This window comes from Hylaeus anthracinus, unplaced genomic scaffold, assembly GCF_026225885.1.
Source record: "Hylaeus anthracinus isolate JK02 unplaced genomic scaffold, UHH_iyHylAnth1.0_haploid 5, whole genome shotgun sequence".
In the NCBI taxonomy this organism is placed as follows: Eukaryota; Metazoa; Arthropoda; class Insecta; order Hymenoptera; family Colletidae; genus Hylaeus; species Hylaeus anthracinus.
In genome coordinates, this window is record NW_026535322.1 from 10083675 (window position 1) to 10101687 (window position 18013).

At 38.0% G+C, this 18013-nt stretch overlaps 3 protein-coding genes across 5 annotated transcripts; 2 read left to right on the forward strand and 1 right to left on the reverse strand.

Annotated features, from left to right (window-relative positions):
- Positions 1–565: 565 nt before the first annotated feature.
- On the forward strand, positions 566–6493 carry LOC128896120 (uncharacterized). Of its 2 annotated transcripts, none has more exons than XM_054159331.1 (8): positions 566–3487; positions 3607–3875; positions 3956–4373; positions 4493–4892; positions 4970–5184; positions 5273–5523; positions 5604–5857; positions 5958–6493. In XM_054159331.1, exons 1-8 carry the CDS (start codon positions 3374–3376, stop codon positions 6272–6274), a joined length of 2238 nt encoding a protein of 745 aa, XP_054015306.1. In that variant the 5' UTR covers positions 566–3373; the 3' UTR covers positions 6275–6493. The 2 variants fall into 2 exon arrangements, with proteins under 2 accessions (XP_054015306.1, XP_054015307.1); XM_054159332.1 differs by having other exon boundaries at positions 567–3487; positions 4496–4892.
- A 380-nt stretch (positions 6494–6873) lies between these two features.
- On the reverse strand, positions 6874–9526 carry LOC128896124 (mitochondrial chaperone BCS1). The gene is made up of 7 exons (XM_054159338.1): positions 9077–9526; positions 8797–8988; positions 8500–8639; positions 8198–8392; positions 7899–8132; positions 7642–7812; positions 6874–7571 (listed from the first exon to the last, which is right to left on the reverse strand). Exons 1-7 carry the CDS (start codon positions 9205–9207, stop codon positions 7357–7359), a joined length of 1278 nt encoding a protein of 425 aa, XP_054015313.1. The 5' UTR covers positions 9208–9526; the 3' UTR covers positions 6874–7356.
- Positions 9527–9617: 91 nt separating this feature from the next.
- LOC128896115 (UDP-glucose:glycoprotein glucosyltransferase) lies at positions 9618–17332 on the forward strand. 2 transcript variants are annotated; one of them, XM_054159318.1, is made up of 22 exons: positions 9618–10098; positions 10455–10665; positions 10743–10972; positions 11046–11228; positions 11302–11474; positions 11556–11751; positions 11838–12051; positions 12125–12345; positions 12423–12644; positions 12733–13091; positions 13170–13413; positions 13500–13697; positions 13777–14035; positions 14111–14405; positions 14495–14701; positions 14782–15177; positions 15483–15660; positions 15744–15926; positions 15993–16268; positions 16338–16454; positions 16532–16673; positions 16770–17332. In XM_054159318.1, exons 1-22 carry the CDS (start codon positions 10075–10077, stop codon positions 16820–16822), a joined length of 4581 nt encoding a protein of 1526 aa, XP_054015293.1. In that variant the 5' UTR covers positions 9618–10074; the 3' UTR covers positions 16823–17332. The 2 variants fall into 2 exon arrangements, with proteins under 2 accessions (XP_054015293.1, XP_054015294.1); XM_054159319.1 differs by lacking the exon at positions 9618–10098 and adding an exon at positions 10263–10373.
- Positions 17333–18013: the final 681 nt, after the last annotated feature.

Below are 18013 nucleotides of genomic sequence, written 5' to 3' on the forward strand. Positions count from 1 at the left end.
AATGCGATGCGAATATTGAATGGTACTACTCAAACGTATTAATTGTAACGATTCATCGTCATATCTAAAATCTAGAAAATCTAGAAAGTAAACAAGTCAACGCTCCCTTTGAGCTGCACACATGCACAGGGACGTTAGCATTCCCGGGCATTGTCGAGTTATAAATCTTTCATGTTATTCGCGAAAGTCCCTCTTTATTGATCCAGATATCATTGCTCCATTCATAGTTGCACGTAGCACGTGATACCATCGCGAGTTGTCCGTCATAGGGTGGTCGAATCTTTAAATTCTAGGTCAGGGTGTAGCACGTATAAACGCAGGTTGATTGGCGGATGTTACCAGTTTACGATCTGTCGACCCTATACATGTAATCTCTTATTTGATGTCGTTACATTTTCCGTTTAGAAATAGCAACAGGACAGGAATTGTTCGTCGTTAGATGAAGTACGAATTAGAAAAAACACGAGAGTATTCATGAGTATTAATTTCACACTTCAAACGACATCGTTCGGATTAATTTATTGTCTTATACTGCATTGCCATAGGATTGACTGCTACGCGATAGACAGATAGGCGCGATAGGCGTTTTATTTCATATAATTTGATACAAAAACAATATCGCAAGTCCCGATTCTCTATAATGTTTAGTTTAGAAGTTATATTTACAATAATAAATTTCGAGGCATTTAACCATGTTTTTGTTTAATATAATTTATCAGAAAATAATATAAAAAACATTTAGCTTATAAATTATATTCATGAATATGGTATTATCATACTTTAAATGAACACAACTTCTAAACTAAACGTGGTAGAGAATTATGGTTTGTCTTGGAAATATGGCATTGTCTTTTTTTATACAGAATGTCCACGCTAAAGTGTGACTTTAGAAAGATGATGACTTGATGACTTTGGAAACATATTTCAATAACTATTGATGATACGAAAAAATTGTTTGGATGTAAATTGCAGGAAACAATGGACTCTATATTGTAGCGTAAACGAAATTATTTTTATATTATTAATTTAAAGATATGTTGGTAAAGTGTCGTTTTTTTTTAATGGAATCATGCGTTAGTGCTTTTCAAGACGAATTCATTGACTCTCTATGTATTTACTCGATTTTTATTAGTTTTCAAGATGTAACGCTTCGAAATTTACTGATTTTCAGGGGAAAGGTATCGTTTTGAGTTACAAGTCGTAAAAGCGATCCTATTGTTGCAGTGTTTGACTCTGCCCTTTTTAACCGATAGCAAGAAACATGGAAAGTATTGCCCATCACGGTCTACCTTTGGGGATGCGGCAAACTTACACCGTGATGGACAATACTTTCCATGTTTCTTACCGTTCGGGCCTGCCTTTCCGAGCGTAGACCCTTGTTTATCGGTTTCAAGAGGCAGAGTCAAACACCGCAACAATTGGGTCGCTTTTACGACTCGTCACTCAAAACGATACGTTTCCGCCGAAAATCAGTAAATTTCAAAGCGTCATATCTTGAAAACTAATAAAAATCGAGTAAATACATTAACGGTCAATGAGGGGTCCTATGCGCCTGGGAAAATATTTGAGCTCCATGCTCTACATATAACTTAAAAACATTTATTTCTTAACAATTTACTTCTTGAATGTGTGAACATTAAGGGTCAATGAATTCCTCTTGAAAAGCACTATCGCATAATATCCTAAATAATATATAGTTCCATTTAAAAAACGACACTTTACCAACATATCTTTAAATTAATAATATAAACAAAATTAGATTATAAGATTACTAGATAAGGAAAAGGGGATATAAGACAAGGGAAGGGGACAAATCTAAAAACCCATAAAGGTATGGCAATAAAATAAACAACAACAAACAAATAATATAAACAAAATTTCGTTTACGACACAATATAGAGACCATTGTATCCTGCAATTTACAATCTAAACAATGTTTTCGTATCATCAATAGTTATTGAAATATGCGTCTGTAACACTTTAGCACACCCTGTATATTAAATAAAAATTCGGTCAAATCCTCGAAAATCGTAATAGTGCCAGGAGATTAGAAACTTTCAAAATTCGAGTCGATGAACTTCAGCTTATCTACGAAGTTACGAGGGAACCAATTTTGTGGGTCAATATAATTCCGGCGAAGGTGGGCGAACATACCCGAGCTAACCCTGAATAACACGCGTCGAGTACAGTCGTCCGTCAAAATTATTGACCATCGTCGCACTCGCCTCCATCGAAATTGTAGCTAATACGTAAAACATCAGTGCGTCGTTATGAAGGAAACGTATATAAACGGTATCGTTTCCATGAAATCTCTGCAAAGTTGTTTAATATCTGGCCGAGACTCGTCGTTACGCGAAATGTCACTCGTTTGACATAACCTTCTCGCTGTACATACATTTCCCGCTGCTCGGTAGTACAGTCGACTGATTTTCTATTGACGGGACTCCATTGTGAACCTTCTTTGACGAAAGAAACGAGCACGAATTTGTGAAGAACACGTTTAGCTCTGCGTTCATCGAGTTCTTTGGATTCATCTCCGTTCCTTAAAATGAAACGGAGTCGATAGATTCCTCGAGGATGAAGCAATTTCGAGGGACTGTACGGTCGATGACACAGTACAGTCCACCGAATAAAAATTGACGATGCCGGTGCATTATCGGGACGGTATTCTGACCGAAAACGTTTCGTGTCTTAGCTAAAGACTTTTACCATTTCACGACAGCTCGGAGAATGTTTCCCAAGGAGGAAAAATCGTTTCGAAAACGATGCTCGAATGGAAATTGAAAGTTCCCGTGACACGGAGCGAGGACAAAAGAATCTCGACGGGACTGTACAGCCGAAGTTGTATTGACTGAAGTGTTTTCTTCGAGCGAGTGCATTTCGTCGAAAACGAGACATATAAGGTGTATCGACGGTGAAATTACAAGGTTTCGTCCATGCGTTGCAACGTCCACCGTGTGATTTCCATCGAAACGAAAGTTGTCCGAGTAAATTCTTCGAGCGAAATCGTGTTCTGTAAACAACGCAATTGCATTCCGTCGACGCTAAGGTTTCGACCTGTCCGAGCACTTCTGACACGGTGCGATGTCGAAGACGAGAAAGAAACAATATTTTTCGAAAAGCGTTCGCGGCGGGACCTCGATCGTTAGATAAGATGACCAGGCGGATCGTTAAAATTCGGAGATCCCGCGACAAACGGAAAGCACGATTGCACGGGGCTAATTAAAATTTTGAAAAACTTCCGGATAGAGCACTGCCACTGTCACGTGGTCTCTTCTATTCGTACGTCAGTTTTCGCGTAAAATTTAAAATTTTTCACGGGTCTTTCTTGCGGTACATCTTTCTTCCAAAATAATTTTAATAACTAAACGAAATGGGGAAAACGAGAGGAGTGCACGAAACGACCCCGGAATTGAGAAATCGAATGGTGGGAATGTACGAGGCTGGTTTGGGTTTGCGAGAAATCGCGGCAGCCGTCAATTGTTCGGCAAGTATATTTAAAAAATTGTATTATGAATCAATCTGGTTCATAAGCAATCGATAATATTACTACTATGATTTCAACTGTTATACTTATCCTCCCTCTGTTGCTTCCTATTTTTTCAGCAACGTACAGTGAAGAGGTGGTTGAACAGATTCGATAAAGAAGGCACTGTGGAAACAAGAGAACGATGTGGACGCAAAAGAGCCACCACCTCAGAACAAGATGAAGCTATTATACGGCTTGCCACACAGACACCTATAACAGCTGCTAAAGCTGTTCTTCCCGCTTTGGGACTCAACTGCTCTGTAGACACTATAAGAGAAAGACTACATAAAGCAGGAATTCACAATTGGAGTCCCTCCCGGAAATACATGCAAAGAATTCCACTAGGGTTGGTTCTTGGACACTTGAATTTTTTATATTTATTTGCTAGTCCGATTCAATTTTAAATTCTCTAATTTTTGTCTACAGCGACACGGATGGTGTTGCTATTCAACAACCTGTATGGAGGCCCACTGGAACGCAGTTAGGGAAAAAAAAGTCTTCCAAAGATTCTAGTAAAAACGATAAAAATACAGGCGCGACTAAGAAAAAGAATCCCTCGTGGAAAATTAGGGCTAAAGATGTATACGTAGGGGATGGTGCTCCGGTAGAAAACGCAAAACAACCAACCGAACAGCAGGAATTTATATTTTCGCAACAAAATGCTCCTCAGCCTCAAGCTACCGAAATGCAGTCGCCATCCCAACCGTTACCTTCGAATCAAACGGAATTTGGCAACGCGTTGAGTTTAGTTCACCAAGATCAGCCCGTTTACCAACACCCTGGTTTGAATATCTCTCAAAATTGGCCGCTGGATTTGGTGCAAGGAAGTCATCATTATCCGCAGGTTTGAGCCCTTTGTTCAAAGTAAAATTTACGCGGACATTCATCCCGTCGTCGGACTCTAGCTTCTCGGAATTTTAGGGCCAACCTAATCTAATATCTTACGAACAACCTTTGTCGCAGCAGCTTCAGGAGTTACGTACGCGTCAAGAGCAACAGCAACATCACGAGCAACAAGTACGACAAACGATTCCGGATCAAACGCATAGTCTCGATCAGCAACGTCAACTCAAAGTAGAGCACCAAATTCAACATCAGCAGCATCAAGAGCATTTACACTTACAATTAGCTAGTCCGCAAACCAATACAAACACGAACTCCGATACCTTTAACTCTTGTAGTTCTCAAGACAGTAACCAGTCTTCTAGCGGTGAACTTAAGCAAACCGAGAATACGGCGAAGCCTGTCAAGATGGAACGATTTTTGCCCGTTAGGTTGCAGGAAGATCCTCACCAGTTTTTGGAACTTCCGGCACAGAACGAGCCGCCGCGTTATTTACGAGTCACTGGCGATGACGATACAGGTTATTGACAAGCTATTACGATTATAAAATCGTCACTTAAACCATTAAAAATCAAATCTTGTTCCCCTTTATTTTAGGATGCAAGAATCAGGATCAGGTGATCCTGCAACCCGACAGGCTTCATTGTACGTCGAAAGAAGATAGCGAAAGAAACATGTCGCAGAAAAGGAAAAAGAAAGGTGGGAAAGCGAAAGGAACGTTGGAAACTAGCGTCGAAATTCGAAATCGTATGATCGGCATGTCGGAAGCGGGCTTGTCCACGCTGTCTATCGCACTCGCGATCGATAGATCGGTAAGAAGAAGATCGTCTTGATGGCTTCGTATAATTATATAAGACTATCTTGGTGATAGCCGTATACCGAGTACTTGTTATTAAATAGGAACGTACCGTTAAAAGGTGGTTAGAACGTTGGCATAAAGAAGGCAACGTACAGACGAAGGAAAGAAAGGGTCGTCGTCGAATCACGACTAAGGAACAAGACGAAGCCATAATCGCTATGGCTACCCAGCAGCCTCTGACCGCGGCTAAACACGTTGCGCCAGCTCTGGGCTTAAAATGTAGCGTGGATACGATTAGGGAAAGGCTTCATAAAGCTGGTATTCATAGTTGGAAGCTCGGAAAGAAGCAAGGGTCTGTATAAAAAGACGCTCTTCGTTATACAGATACTTTCGTGTACACCAACAAGGGATCGAACCTTTTGATCGTTTTAGGGAAGGAAACGCTGTACACACAGTGCACCTTTGGCAACCCAGCGGAAATCGACCAAATAAACCAAAAATGCTTGGCGAAAAGAAGAAAAAATCAAACGGTAATAGAAAACGTGACCAAGGGTCGAGGAACACCCCGAAACGGTTATCTTCTAAGAGAAGAAGAACCGAGTCTATATCGGTGAAAAGCGTCTCGCCGTCGACAAATATGATACCAGAACAGCCCACTGTTTTACCGTTTCATAATCCTGCAACAAGTGCGTCCCCTTAACCTCACCACTGTACCTTAATTTATTCTAGTATCGTGTCTTATCACGCAGAGAAAACTAATCAATAATTTTGAAAACCACTTTTCAGTGGCGAATTATGTTTCAGCTCCTAACATAATGCAACCTGTCCACAATATTACCGCAGCTCTTCCTACGCTTGCTCAACCTCAACCTCCGCCAGGTCCACCACCAGAGCCGCAACCGATACAGCCAATGGGTCCTATGATGCAACAAAGACCTGACTGCAGGTTAGCACCGGCTATCGTGCCACCTGTGTCTGTGTCGGGACAGGAGAATACCGGAGTTGCCTATCCATCGTGTATGGTTGGAAATAATAGTCACACAGGTCACAACATGGAACAACCAGACCCCTTAAACTACGAACCTTATATATGGAGTTTCTAAGCATCAAGGATGATGTATATAGACATCATTGAATCGTAAACTATTCAATTTTGATATTTTTTACCGTGCCGTGTGAGATTCATTTTGATCGTTAAAGCTATTAGCTTTATGTTAGCGCTTTGAACAATAGTGTCACGTACGACACTGATTTGAACGGTGAACCGCATTTACGAAAGTATTTTAATGTTTTTTAAAGATGCTAGAAAAAAAAGAACAAAAGTCTGAAAATAAGTACCGTCAAACAAATATTAACAACCCAGTAACAGATTCTGTTGGAGTTTCGACGTGTACTAATAATTTAATGTACTATCTCGCTAAATATAATTCTCTAGTCGTAAAGCGTGTCTGATAAAGCAGTTTGTTACGTATTAAAAATATTCGAACAAAATATTCGAATGGTAACAAACCGAGAAAAAGAATGACATCTAACTCGATAACGTTTTTTTTACATCATTTTCAACATGTAATGACGAAATTAACATACATAACGTTGTGCAATGAAGTAAATGAAAGATAGTACTGTTTCGTGAGAATATTGCTTTTTATGAAATATTTTTTCATAAATTCAAATTGCCCAAAATGAAGAGACGTGGATGAAATAGTATTTTGAAACGTTTTATTTGATCAATTATGTTGTGATTTCAAAAATTTATAATTTTAATGAAATTGGTTGAACCAATTTAAATCAACGTGGAGGAACACGTTAATGATTGTGTACATAGATAGATATACATATAAATATATGTAGTAAAAAAAAAATATATTGATGAGAGTAGAAGAAAATAGTATACAACAATGTTTATTTTGGTACAATGTATTTTGTCTCTGGATCGTCATTCACGATGCGGTAATGTCGATAGTAATGCAATAATCGGAATAAACGCTATAAAAGTGAGAAGTTTTCATCTATGTAGAAATTTCAAATTATTAGAAATTAAATTAGCGGATGCGCTAATTGCATAATTAATATAAATATGAGAACGTGAATGCTCTATGATATCTTTGTCATATTCGTCTCAACGTTTATATACATTTTATTATAAAGCTTTACAATGCTAATGTCTACCTAATAATTCATCCTATCACGTGAGTTCCCATATGTGCGAAATATTTTTTAGCACTTCATTGGGGTTGTTCTTATAAAACATAAAGAATCCTTGAATTTGCGCTGGACTAACATTTTTCTTTTGTGATATAACATCTTCCGCAAATTGTTTAGCAAGTTCTTCTGCTTTATTGCCACTATTTTTATAGAATCGTAAAAACATCTGCTCCACTTGTTTGTTGCTACACCAACCTGAAATGAGACACGAAGTCGATATAAAATCGTTAATATCCGATATAAATCGAGTTCAAATGTAACATACCTATGTATTCTTTTACATCCACTCTACCTGGCCTAACTAATGCAGGGTCTAATCTTTCCAAGTAATTAGTTGTCATAAATAGGATTCTTGCTTCGGTAGAAGCAACACCGTCCAGACAGTTTAATAAGCCGCTAAACGTTACTCTATTCAAACCGTCGTACGCAGATTTAACTAAAATAAAACGTATCGAAATTGGTAATGCAACTATCGTAAGACAAATTCCATATCCGTTTTAAATTTGCAACACGCGCAGTTACCTTCTCTACTCTCTTCTCTGCTGGCAAATGCTGCATCGATATCTTCCAAAAGTATAATAGTTTGTTGAGGAGCCACAGCTAATAAGTGATTTAATCGATCGTCCGTTAAACCTCGCTCTGACAGATTTAAAACGCATATACCTCGTTCTAATTCGCCAGCTAAGGCGGTAATGAATGACGATTTACCGCAACCCGGTGGACCGTATAATAAATATCCTCGACGGTATGGAATTCCTGTGTAATTAGTTAACAGATTTATTTATCGTGTAACGTTTATTTTAAATGATTTATTTACGTACCACGATCGCCATACCACGACGGATTATTTATAAATTCGCGACAGTCGCTTATTATTCTGTCCGCGACGCCAGTGTCTAAGACAACTGACTCTAGTGGTCTTCTTTTCTTAGGATGTCCAAACTGCCTCCATTCGCTTCCCATTGCAGTATACATTATGGTTTTGCCTTCGTGCTCTTTCAAAGCCATTTGTCTAGCTACAGATCAAGTGTTTATTATAATTATTCATAGCAACAAGCACTATTTACTATTAATTTATTCTACTTAATTTATCTTAAATTAATACTAGTATATCAAATTTTACCTTCTTCCAAAATATTGAAATATATGCTCCTGTCCCTTCCAAATGCTGTCAGCTGTACTGTCTCGAATGGTATACCCATTTGTATATCAAGTGTTTGTTGTTCTCTTGTTCGTTCTACCCTTATCCAATTCCCTTGGTATCTATTAATTTGAACAAACAAATTAAAATTATACAACTTTCACCTTTACCATCGAACCATTGCCCTAGAATAACTTAATAATTATATTTTAATAATTTCACGATTTCATACTTGTTGTAAATTGAAGTATCGGACCATTAAGTACAGTTATTTCTAACCTAAAGAAATGAGTTCCAATACTTGGTATGAAATCATATCTAGTTTTTATGTGACCTGTTTCTTTTTGCTCGAAACTTGTCTCAACAGACAGATGTTGGGTTTTTCTTGCACCCTTATGCGTGATCCATTGCAGGAGCCACTGGTAGCTTTTGTCCCGACAAGGGACTTCCAAAGTAATCATGTAATGTCGCCTATGTTTGAAGAAAGTCATGCATTAAAAGAAAAAAGAGACATGTAAAGATAGTGTTGTATAAAATGTAATCTTTATGTGAGCAATACCTGAACAATATCATTCCTGCTTGCATCCCTTTTCTCAACAAAGCTGCTCCAGCTCCTAACCCAAACAGGCCAAAGCCAGCTCCGAAATAAGGATTGTCAGATAATGTTTGCATGTAATCTATTATAGTCATGGTATAAAGATTTGTTTCTCTCAAAATATGACCAGTATCAAATGTATCAAATGAATTGAGTTCTTATCTTGTCTAATACTGTAACCAACTGTAACAAGGTATTCAACACCTGTTCCACGCGATATACATGGCACTGTGCTACGTTATATTCAGAATGAGATTAGATATAATACTCGTACTCCAAAATAATATAATAATACTCGAGTATTTATTTATTACATGATATTCAAGCAAGTAAGAAAATCGTATAATAGACGATACTGGATAATCTCTTTTTGTGTTTACAGAACGTGCTAGGAAATTTTACGGGACTCTTTCGCAAGCGCGTTGGTAATTCTGAATGAAATTTTGTAAACAATTCGATTCTTTGAAACGTATCATCAACAATAATGAGATCTGTGCAGTTATTCATAGCGATTAAATAATTGGATCTGTTGAGTAAAAAATGAAAGAAAAGGGAAATAAGTGTGATCTGAAATGTATGGGTCTTTATGTGTAATTGTTGTGCTCTATATTTTTTAATGTATGGTATTTGTCATGTCTTCCGTGGTCGTGTGGCACCTCTCGTATTTTTATGTTGAATGCGTGGTTTGTGCACTCGCATATGATTTTTGTATAGTTGTGTGGTATTTGTTCAATTTTTGCGGGCAATGTGATTTCTGAGTGGTGCATGTATACGTGGAATCGTGCACAAGAAATCTATCGATGTATGATCGGACATTAATTTGTCGTAATAATATATACATATGCTTGTACACATATACGTAATTTCTTAGTTAAATAGAGCCGCGAGGAGTTCCACCAGTGCGGTATTTACCGGCACGTGTGCTGCATGGATTGGCTATCATCGTATTTGCCTTTGTTAATATGATTTTTATCGCAAAATTAGAGGTACGTAGGTTTCGAAAACCAAATTTCTTCCACGTAAGATAGGATCACTGGAACTCGTAATCGTGTAATGCTAAGCTCCATTTCTATTCATTTTTATCGATGGTAATATCTTCCGTTTCTCCGATTTTTGATTTGTTTTAAGAGAAACAATAAAAAAAGTCGATATCATTGTGAAAGAAATATGTATTCGTAAGACGCGAGTTTGAAACATGTCTTTATTCAGTCACATATAACCAATTACATTATCAAGAACATAACTTTTGATTAAGTGAAAAGTCTGTTGATACTTCTGAGCATTTGATGCAATCAAAACACAAGGGTGATAGTATTATTAATAACTATTTTTTTATTTTCAGATGTGGTTAACTACACTTTTTCCTTTGTTACTTTTGTGTACAACGCATCTCGAAGCAGACAAGAGGGTTAATAAGTACGTGACGACCTTAATAGATGCAAAATGGAAGGAAACACCTTTGGCACTCGAGGCAGCAGAGTATCTAAGTGACGAAAATCCCACCTATTTTTGGAAATTTGTAGATACCTTTGCAAATTACACTTTTGGAAATGGTAAGATCAGTTCAACCTGTTAATGTCACCACATAAATATCACAGTTTTATATAATTATAATTTTTTTGATGAACAGAGAAGGATAACTATGATGTCATTGTTGCATTTGCTGAAGAGTATTTATCTCCCATGGAAGTGGCATTACTCAAATTGGGATTGTCTTTACGTATTTATTCAGCTCGAGTAGAAATGTTTACCCAAATGGCAGAAAACAAAAATCTTTCCAACTTTGATTGTTATAATGTAGTCGATGTAGGTGGAAAATATACTTGTTCTATAGAAGAATTGGAACAGCTAATCAGCCAAGTGAGTGATATATAAAATATGTATATGTATATGAGAATCACATAAAATTACACACTCTTTGTTTATTTTACAGGAAACTTGGTCTAATCCTGATACTTACAGTGTAGACCATCGTTATCATATGTCCCATCAATCTGAAAATATTATTATATTATATGGTCAAATTGGAACACCAACATTCACAGATTTTCATAATAGATTAAAACATCTCGCTGAAAATCATGGTATCACTTATATTTTGCGACATTATTTGAAGGTATTATAGATATTTAATAGCCAAAACGACATATTCATAACATACAAATGTTTGTATTTTCTATCATTTGTAGGACAGAGCAGAGAAAAACGTGCGTTTGTCAGGATATGGCGTGGAGTTACAAATGAAGTCTACAGAATATAAAGCAACAGATGATTCAGACATTAAAGATAATACCGGGAAAGATTCCGAAACGTCTAGCGATAATATGGAGGAAATAGATGGAATTAATTTCGTAACTTTAAAGTAAGGTGGTTATATACCTAATATATTGTTTCTTATGCTTATTAAATTTTGTTACAAATATTATCATAATTACTTTTCCAGAAATTTGTATCCTGATAAGCACGAGGAGTTGGATAAATTACAGATTCACTTGCTCGACTCCAGTCACGAAATTGGCGCATTGAAAGTGTGGCAGTTTCAAGAGTTAAGTCATCAGGCAGCCGAGAGAATTATGAATTCTCCTACAAATGAGGCTATAAATGTTTTGACCGATATTTCTCAAAACTTTCCGATGCAAGTAAATACGCCTTTGTAGTATTAATATCCATATAACATTCGTATTATATCGTATTTATTTTAGTAAATTTTTTTTGAACTTTTTAGGCAAAATCTTTAATTAGAACAAAAGTAAATACCGAAATGAAGAAGGAAATGAAACTCAATCAAGCAATATTTTCCGCTAGTTTGAATATACAACCCACGGATACTGCACTCTTCATTAACGGGTTGTTTTTCGATTTGGAGGCTGTGGATGTACTCGGTCTTCTCGAATCGCTGAGAAGCGAATTGAGAGTAATGGAGTCTCTCCGTAAAATCGGTACGATGATAGACGCTAGTTTGAATGTGTTAAAAATCGGAGATAATTGTAACATTGAACGTTTTATTCATAGGTTTTAGTAATACAAAGATGAGCAAATTACTGGCGCTAGATTTATCCACTAATATGGATAAGCAAGAGTTCGCGATAGATATAAGAGATTCGGCTGTAATTTGGGTGAACGATATTGAACGGGATTCAACTTATTCTAGGTGGCCGTCGTCGTTAACAGAATTGTTAAGGCCAACCTTTCCTGGAATGCTTAGAAATATTCGAAGAAATTTGTACAATTTGGTTTGTAAACGTCCATATACATGTCTATAAGTAATTGTGTAACTATGTATTCGTCTTAAAGTTTCTTCTTTCGACAGGTATTGCTCATCGATCCACTAAGTGCAGATTCCAACCCTGTAATCACTCTAGCACAATCTCTGTATTTACATGCAGCACCATTGCGCGTTGGTTTTGTTTTCGTAACGAATTACGACACCTCCATAACTGGTCTAACGGATGCCAGTGTCGCGGTGAATAATGCGTATCATTATTTCGCGGAGACCAAAGGATCGGATCACGCCTTACAGTTTTTAATAGATGTAAGAGCCTCGTAGAATTCGATGCTTACTATTTATTGTCGGTGCATCGACCAGTAAAAAATAACAATACGCGTTATCTTGTTTTTAGTTAGGAAATTACATCGGACCGGATGGTCCCGACGTAAACGACGTGAAGAAAGCTATAAGGGCGCAAGATTCTTCGGCTAATATCAATTACATTCTTGGCGAGGAGTCCGAATACGACATAGGACGTCATTTAGCTAGCGATTTCGTGAAGCGATCCGGGTTTAAGAAATTCCCTCAAGCTTTGATGAATGGCATTCCTTTGTCCTCCGACCAATTGAACGCCAATTCCTTCGAGGAAGCAGTTCTATCTCCCATCATGTCGCAAACTCCTGCGCTACAGAAGGCGGTGTACCGCGGCGAGATAATGGAGGGAGACGATGTGGTCGACTACATTATGAATCAACCCAACGTTATGCCACGGTATGAGCTTTTTATTAACGGAACGAATTTAATGTTTATAACAAGGATAAGCGATAAATTTCCAACTTTATATCGTAGTTTAAACGAGCGAATATTGAAAGCGGAGAAGCACACGTGGTTGAATCTGATCGGTACTGTACCCAACGACGAAGATTATACAAAATGGAGTCCTCAAGATTTATCAACGTGGTTAATGAATAGACTGCGTTACGTGTTTGTACCTCGGCGTACGAGTGTTCACCATTTATACTCTTTTTGGGTGGTGGCAAATTTAAATGATCCAGCGGGCAGACAATTGCTACGCGAGGCCCTTGAGTACATAGTAAGTAAACTGCGCGATAATGGAACGAGTGTTCTATTAAAATTGAGAGGAAAATACTCCGAAAATACATGTGAATTGTATTTTAGGAATCGAATGCCGATGTCAGAGTTACGGTGATTATTAATTCGCCGACTGATGAAAATGTCGACGGCACGAGCGACATCAATAAGATAGTGTTGGCTGCCTTGAACGGTTTGCCTATAGACAAAGTTATGCGTTTCATTCGTAAGGTGATCCAGGAAGATGTTGCTCGTCTTATCGCCGACGGTAAATTTGATATAGAAGTAAGTAGTAAGATCTGCCTTCGAAAAGTGCCAAACGAAAATAACGAACGTTTCGAATAATAAATGATTAAAAATCTAGGAAGAAGGCGTGCGAGAAAACTTGAAGAAACAAGACGACGAATTGTCGTTTCATGGGGTGTATGTTAAAACAGTGTTGAACTTGGAAAAAGGAGCTAGAGCGATTGTATGCAACGGAAGGTTAATTGGTCCCTTAGAAAACAACGAAGAATTCACGAGCGAAGATTTTTCGTTATTAGAAAGGTTTAGCCAAAACAGTTACGGCGATAAATTGTTCAACAAATTAATAAAAGGACAACTATTCGAGGACGATGAATATGGTACGAACATTTATTTTACGCAAATAATGCTCGTGTGATTATACCGTTGTCATAATTATTTTTCATTGTACACAGAGAAAAACGAGATCACAGATGATATGATCATGAAGATCACGTCCCTACTGGTATCGCATCCTCAAACGCGAAGTCGATTCGACGTTCCTTTCCATGGCGACGATTACAGTGCCGTGAAGATCCCAGCTGCAAATCCCGACGAAGTCGTATTCAATTTGATCGCCATTGTAGATCCTGTGTCTCGCGGCGCCCAAAGATTGGGTCCTATTTTGAGGACGTTACAGCAGTCGCTCAACTGCAACGTTAAAGTATTTCTAAACTGTGTAGAGAAGAACAGTGACATGGCTCTGAAAAGGTACACATACTTTAATGTTACAGTTACAAATTCGATGTTTATAATGTAATTCAATGTCCTACTAATTCGTCGTATTTCCATTATTCTAGTTTTTATCGGTTCGTCTTCGAACCTCAATTACAATTCACTGCCGACGGCTATGTTAACGGTGCCATGGCAAAATTCACGAAGCTGCCGACTTCGTCCCTCTTGACGCAGTACATTCATGCCCCAGAAAATTGGTTGGTAGAAGTAGTTAGAAGCGTTTACGATTTAGATAATATTAAATTGGACAATGTTGCGATGGGAGTGCATAGGTAAATAACTAACTTAAAGACAGCGTATCTATAATTTATACGTATTCGTGCGTTTATATGTGTATCATTTGTTCTTGCAGCGAATTCGAATTGGAACATTTGCTACTCGAAGGTCATTGTTTCGAAGCAATGATCGGAAGTCCTCCTCGAGGGCTGCAATTTACTTTAGGAACTGAGAGGCAGCCGTTGATGGTGGACACTATAGTGATGGCAAACTTGGGATATTTTCAACTAAAAGCCAACCCTGGCGAATGGGTGTTACGTCTCAGGCAAGGACGTTCGGCGGAAATATATGATTTCAATACCGTCGGTGGGCAAGACGTTATACAAAATGGAAACGACGTTAAAGTTCTCATAAGTTCACTGAGGAATCACGTGTTAAAAGTAAAAGTTTCCAAAAAGCCTGACAAGGTTGGAATGGACCTTCTATCAGAGGATGACGAGAAGAGCTCGGGCTTGTGGAACTCCATTTCGAGGTATGCTGTGTTTCTCTCTACTCTTCAACCAATTGTGTACACTTTACGGCGGTTCATATTTTCGAGTTTCTCGGCGTTAAGTGAAAGTATGCTTTTAGTGCGTTATGCAGTTATCTCTGAACTTTAATTTTTATTTATTCTCTCTCTTCTGTTTTTAGCTTTTCCAAATTTTGGTAAGCTATTCACTACATAAATAACCGTCGCGTTAGTGTATTAATACACTCGTGAAATTTGATTGTATTTAAAAGACAACGATCTCACATCCTATTCGCGAGACACTAATCTATTCTTTCGTAACAAATTAGGACATTTACGACAACGGAGGACAACGACGATCAGGATGAGAAACTGAACATCTTTTCCCTAGCCTCTGGTCATTTGTACGAAAGATTCCTGAAGATTATGATGCTGAGCGTTATTAAACATACGAAGAGTCCCGTCAAATTCTGGTTTTTGAAGAATTACCTTTCGCCAACGTTAAAAGTAAGGAGTAATAATATACATACTCTGTTGGAAAATATTCTGTAATTATGTGATAGATGATTAAAACGTAACGTCTTTATTAGGACTTTTTGCCGCACATGGCAAAGGAGTATGGTTTTGAGTACGAACTCGTGCAGTACAAGTGGCCTCGTTGGCTCCATCAACAAACCGAGAAGCAGAGAACGATATGGGGTTATAAAATACTATTTCTGGATGTGCTTTTCCCTCTGAACGTTAAGAAGATTATATTCGTCGACGCCGATCAGGTACGAGAAACTCAAACATTGCTTAAACAGGCAGTAGAGATAGATTTTGAGAAATATTGTTTGTAGGTGGTGAGAGCGGATTTGAAAGAACTGGTAACGATGGATCTTGGCGGCGCTCCGTACGCGTATACACCGTTCTGCGATAGCAGGAAGGAAATGGACGGATTCAGGTTTTGGAAGCAAGGCTACTGGCGAAATCATTTGCAGGGCCGCGCTTATCATATCAGCGCGCTGTACGTAGTGGACTTGAAACGATTCCGACGCATCGCTGCTGGAGATAGACTGAGAGGGCAGTATCAAGCGTTGAGTCAAGATCCAAACAGCTTGTCCAATCTCGATCAAGTCCGTACCATATTTAGCAAAATTATCATAGAATGTGTCGATTAATAAAAGAACGATGTATCGTTTTAGGATCTCCCCAATAACATGATTCATCAAGTAGCTATTAAAACGCTACCGCAGGAGTGGCTGTGGTGCGAAACTTGGTGCGACAATAATTCCAAGAAGTACGCCAAAACCATAGATTTGGTAAATAGGAATTGTGATAGAATTAGAAGTGATTTCTTAAGATATTCGATGCGTAATCTGTATTTTCAAAATGGCAGTGTAACAATCCAATGACCAAGGAAGCTAAACTACAAGCAGCGGTGCGTATATTGCCGGAGTGGGTGGGGTACGACGAAGAAATAAAGGCCTTGCAGCAGAAAGTGGAAAACGAAAATAGACAAACGGAGAAGGAAGAGCACGGTATATTAGTAAACGATGCTGATGTCGTGACAGTATTTGCTTCATTACACAACAATTGTACTTAATGTAATTTGTTTTTATTTCTGTGCGTTTCAGAGACGTTTAAAGAGGAGAGTACCACAGAATCCGAGAAGCATGAAGAGCTCTAAACGAGGTCGATGCAAAGCGTAAAAAGGTATTGCAAACAGTTCAGGTAACTGAAAATGTTTAGAAAAATTAAATCAATTTTCGAAGTTGCTCGTCAACGACGTTGCAACGTTGTTATCTCGCGAGGTGCACCCGAATAAAAACGCGCGTTTTCAAAATTTCGTTATCTATTTATAATCGCCGTGCAATTGGTTCTTTCCTTTTTTTTTCAAAGTTTTAAACGTTCACTTGCCGAAAAATAATAAAATATTGACCAATAACCGAAGAGGTCGGTGAGCATTTTTCTACGGGACGATAGTACGAAACGGAAAGATAAACGTCGCCGAAGGATCGAATTTTACTCGAATAGACGATAAACGCAACTTTACCTGTAATATTGCAAACAATTCGGTCATTGAACACATTAACCGATAATCGCAGTATTATAGTTGATCGCGGACACGAAACAATGTCTGTAATGTGAACGCGATTGTGATTTTGTATCGTCTACTTAATACTTATAAGAAATAAACTAGTAACGTTTGTAACTATTTTTTATAAATACCATTCCTTTGTCTTGTTTTCGTGGACAAAAGTAATTCAATTTAAAAAAAAAATGTTCAAGCGTCGAGTAATTTGCATATTTTCTTTATTTATGTAACGTATTATTGCATCATTACGTAAAAATAAGGGTAAGATAAATATGTTAAATTACGCTGATATATGCGCGGTATCACATGCATTAGTAGATATGTAAAGAAGACTTAACTTCACTTTTATTTTTTATCACAGGAATGTGGACACGTCTGAAAAAAAAACAACGTCTACCTAGAGAGACATCGAGTACGTTTACAAGTTTACATAGCTTTTGAATCCGGTTTAGTAAACCTGTACGGGTGTCATGCGATGCGTCCCATAAACTCCATTTTACTCCGGTGTTCTAACCATCATTTTAGTAACTCTAAACCTGTTAGGAAAGATGTTTGGAGTTACTAAACCGGTTTAAAAATACGCGTCTGCAGAGATTAGATATATTTCTGTGGCTGCATTAGCAGTCAAAAGTAATTGTTTATCGATGCGAGTTCATTGGTCTTGGTAAAGAATTTATTTCAGTAAGATTAGTGATTTACTAGAGGATCGCTACAAAAAATGAGGTCGGGGTGGTTTGGGCTTTAACCCCCTAGACCCCCCCCCCCCTCCCGCCGCCATAATTG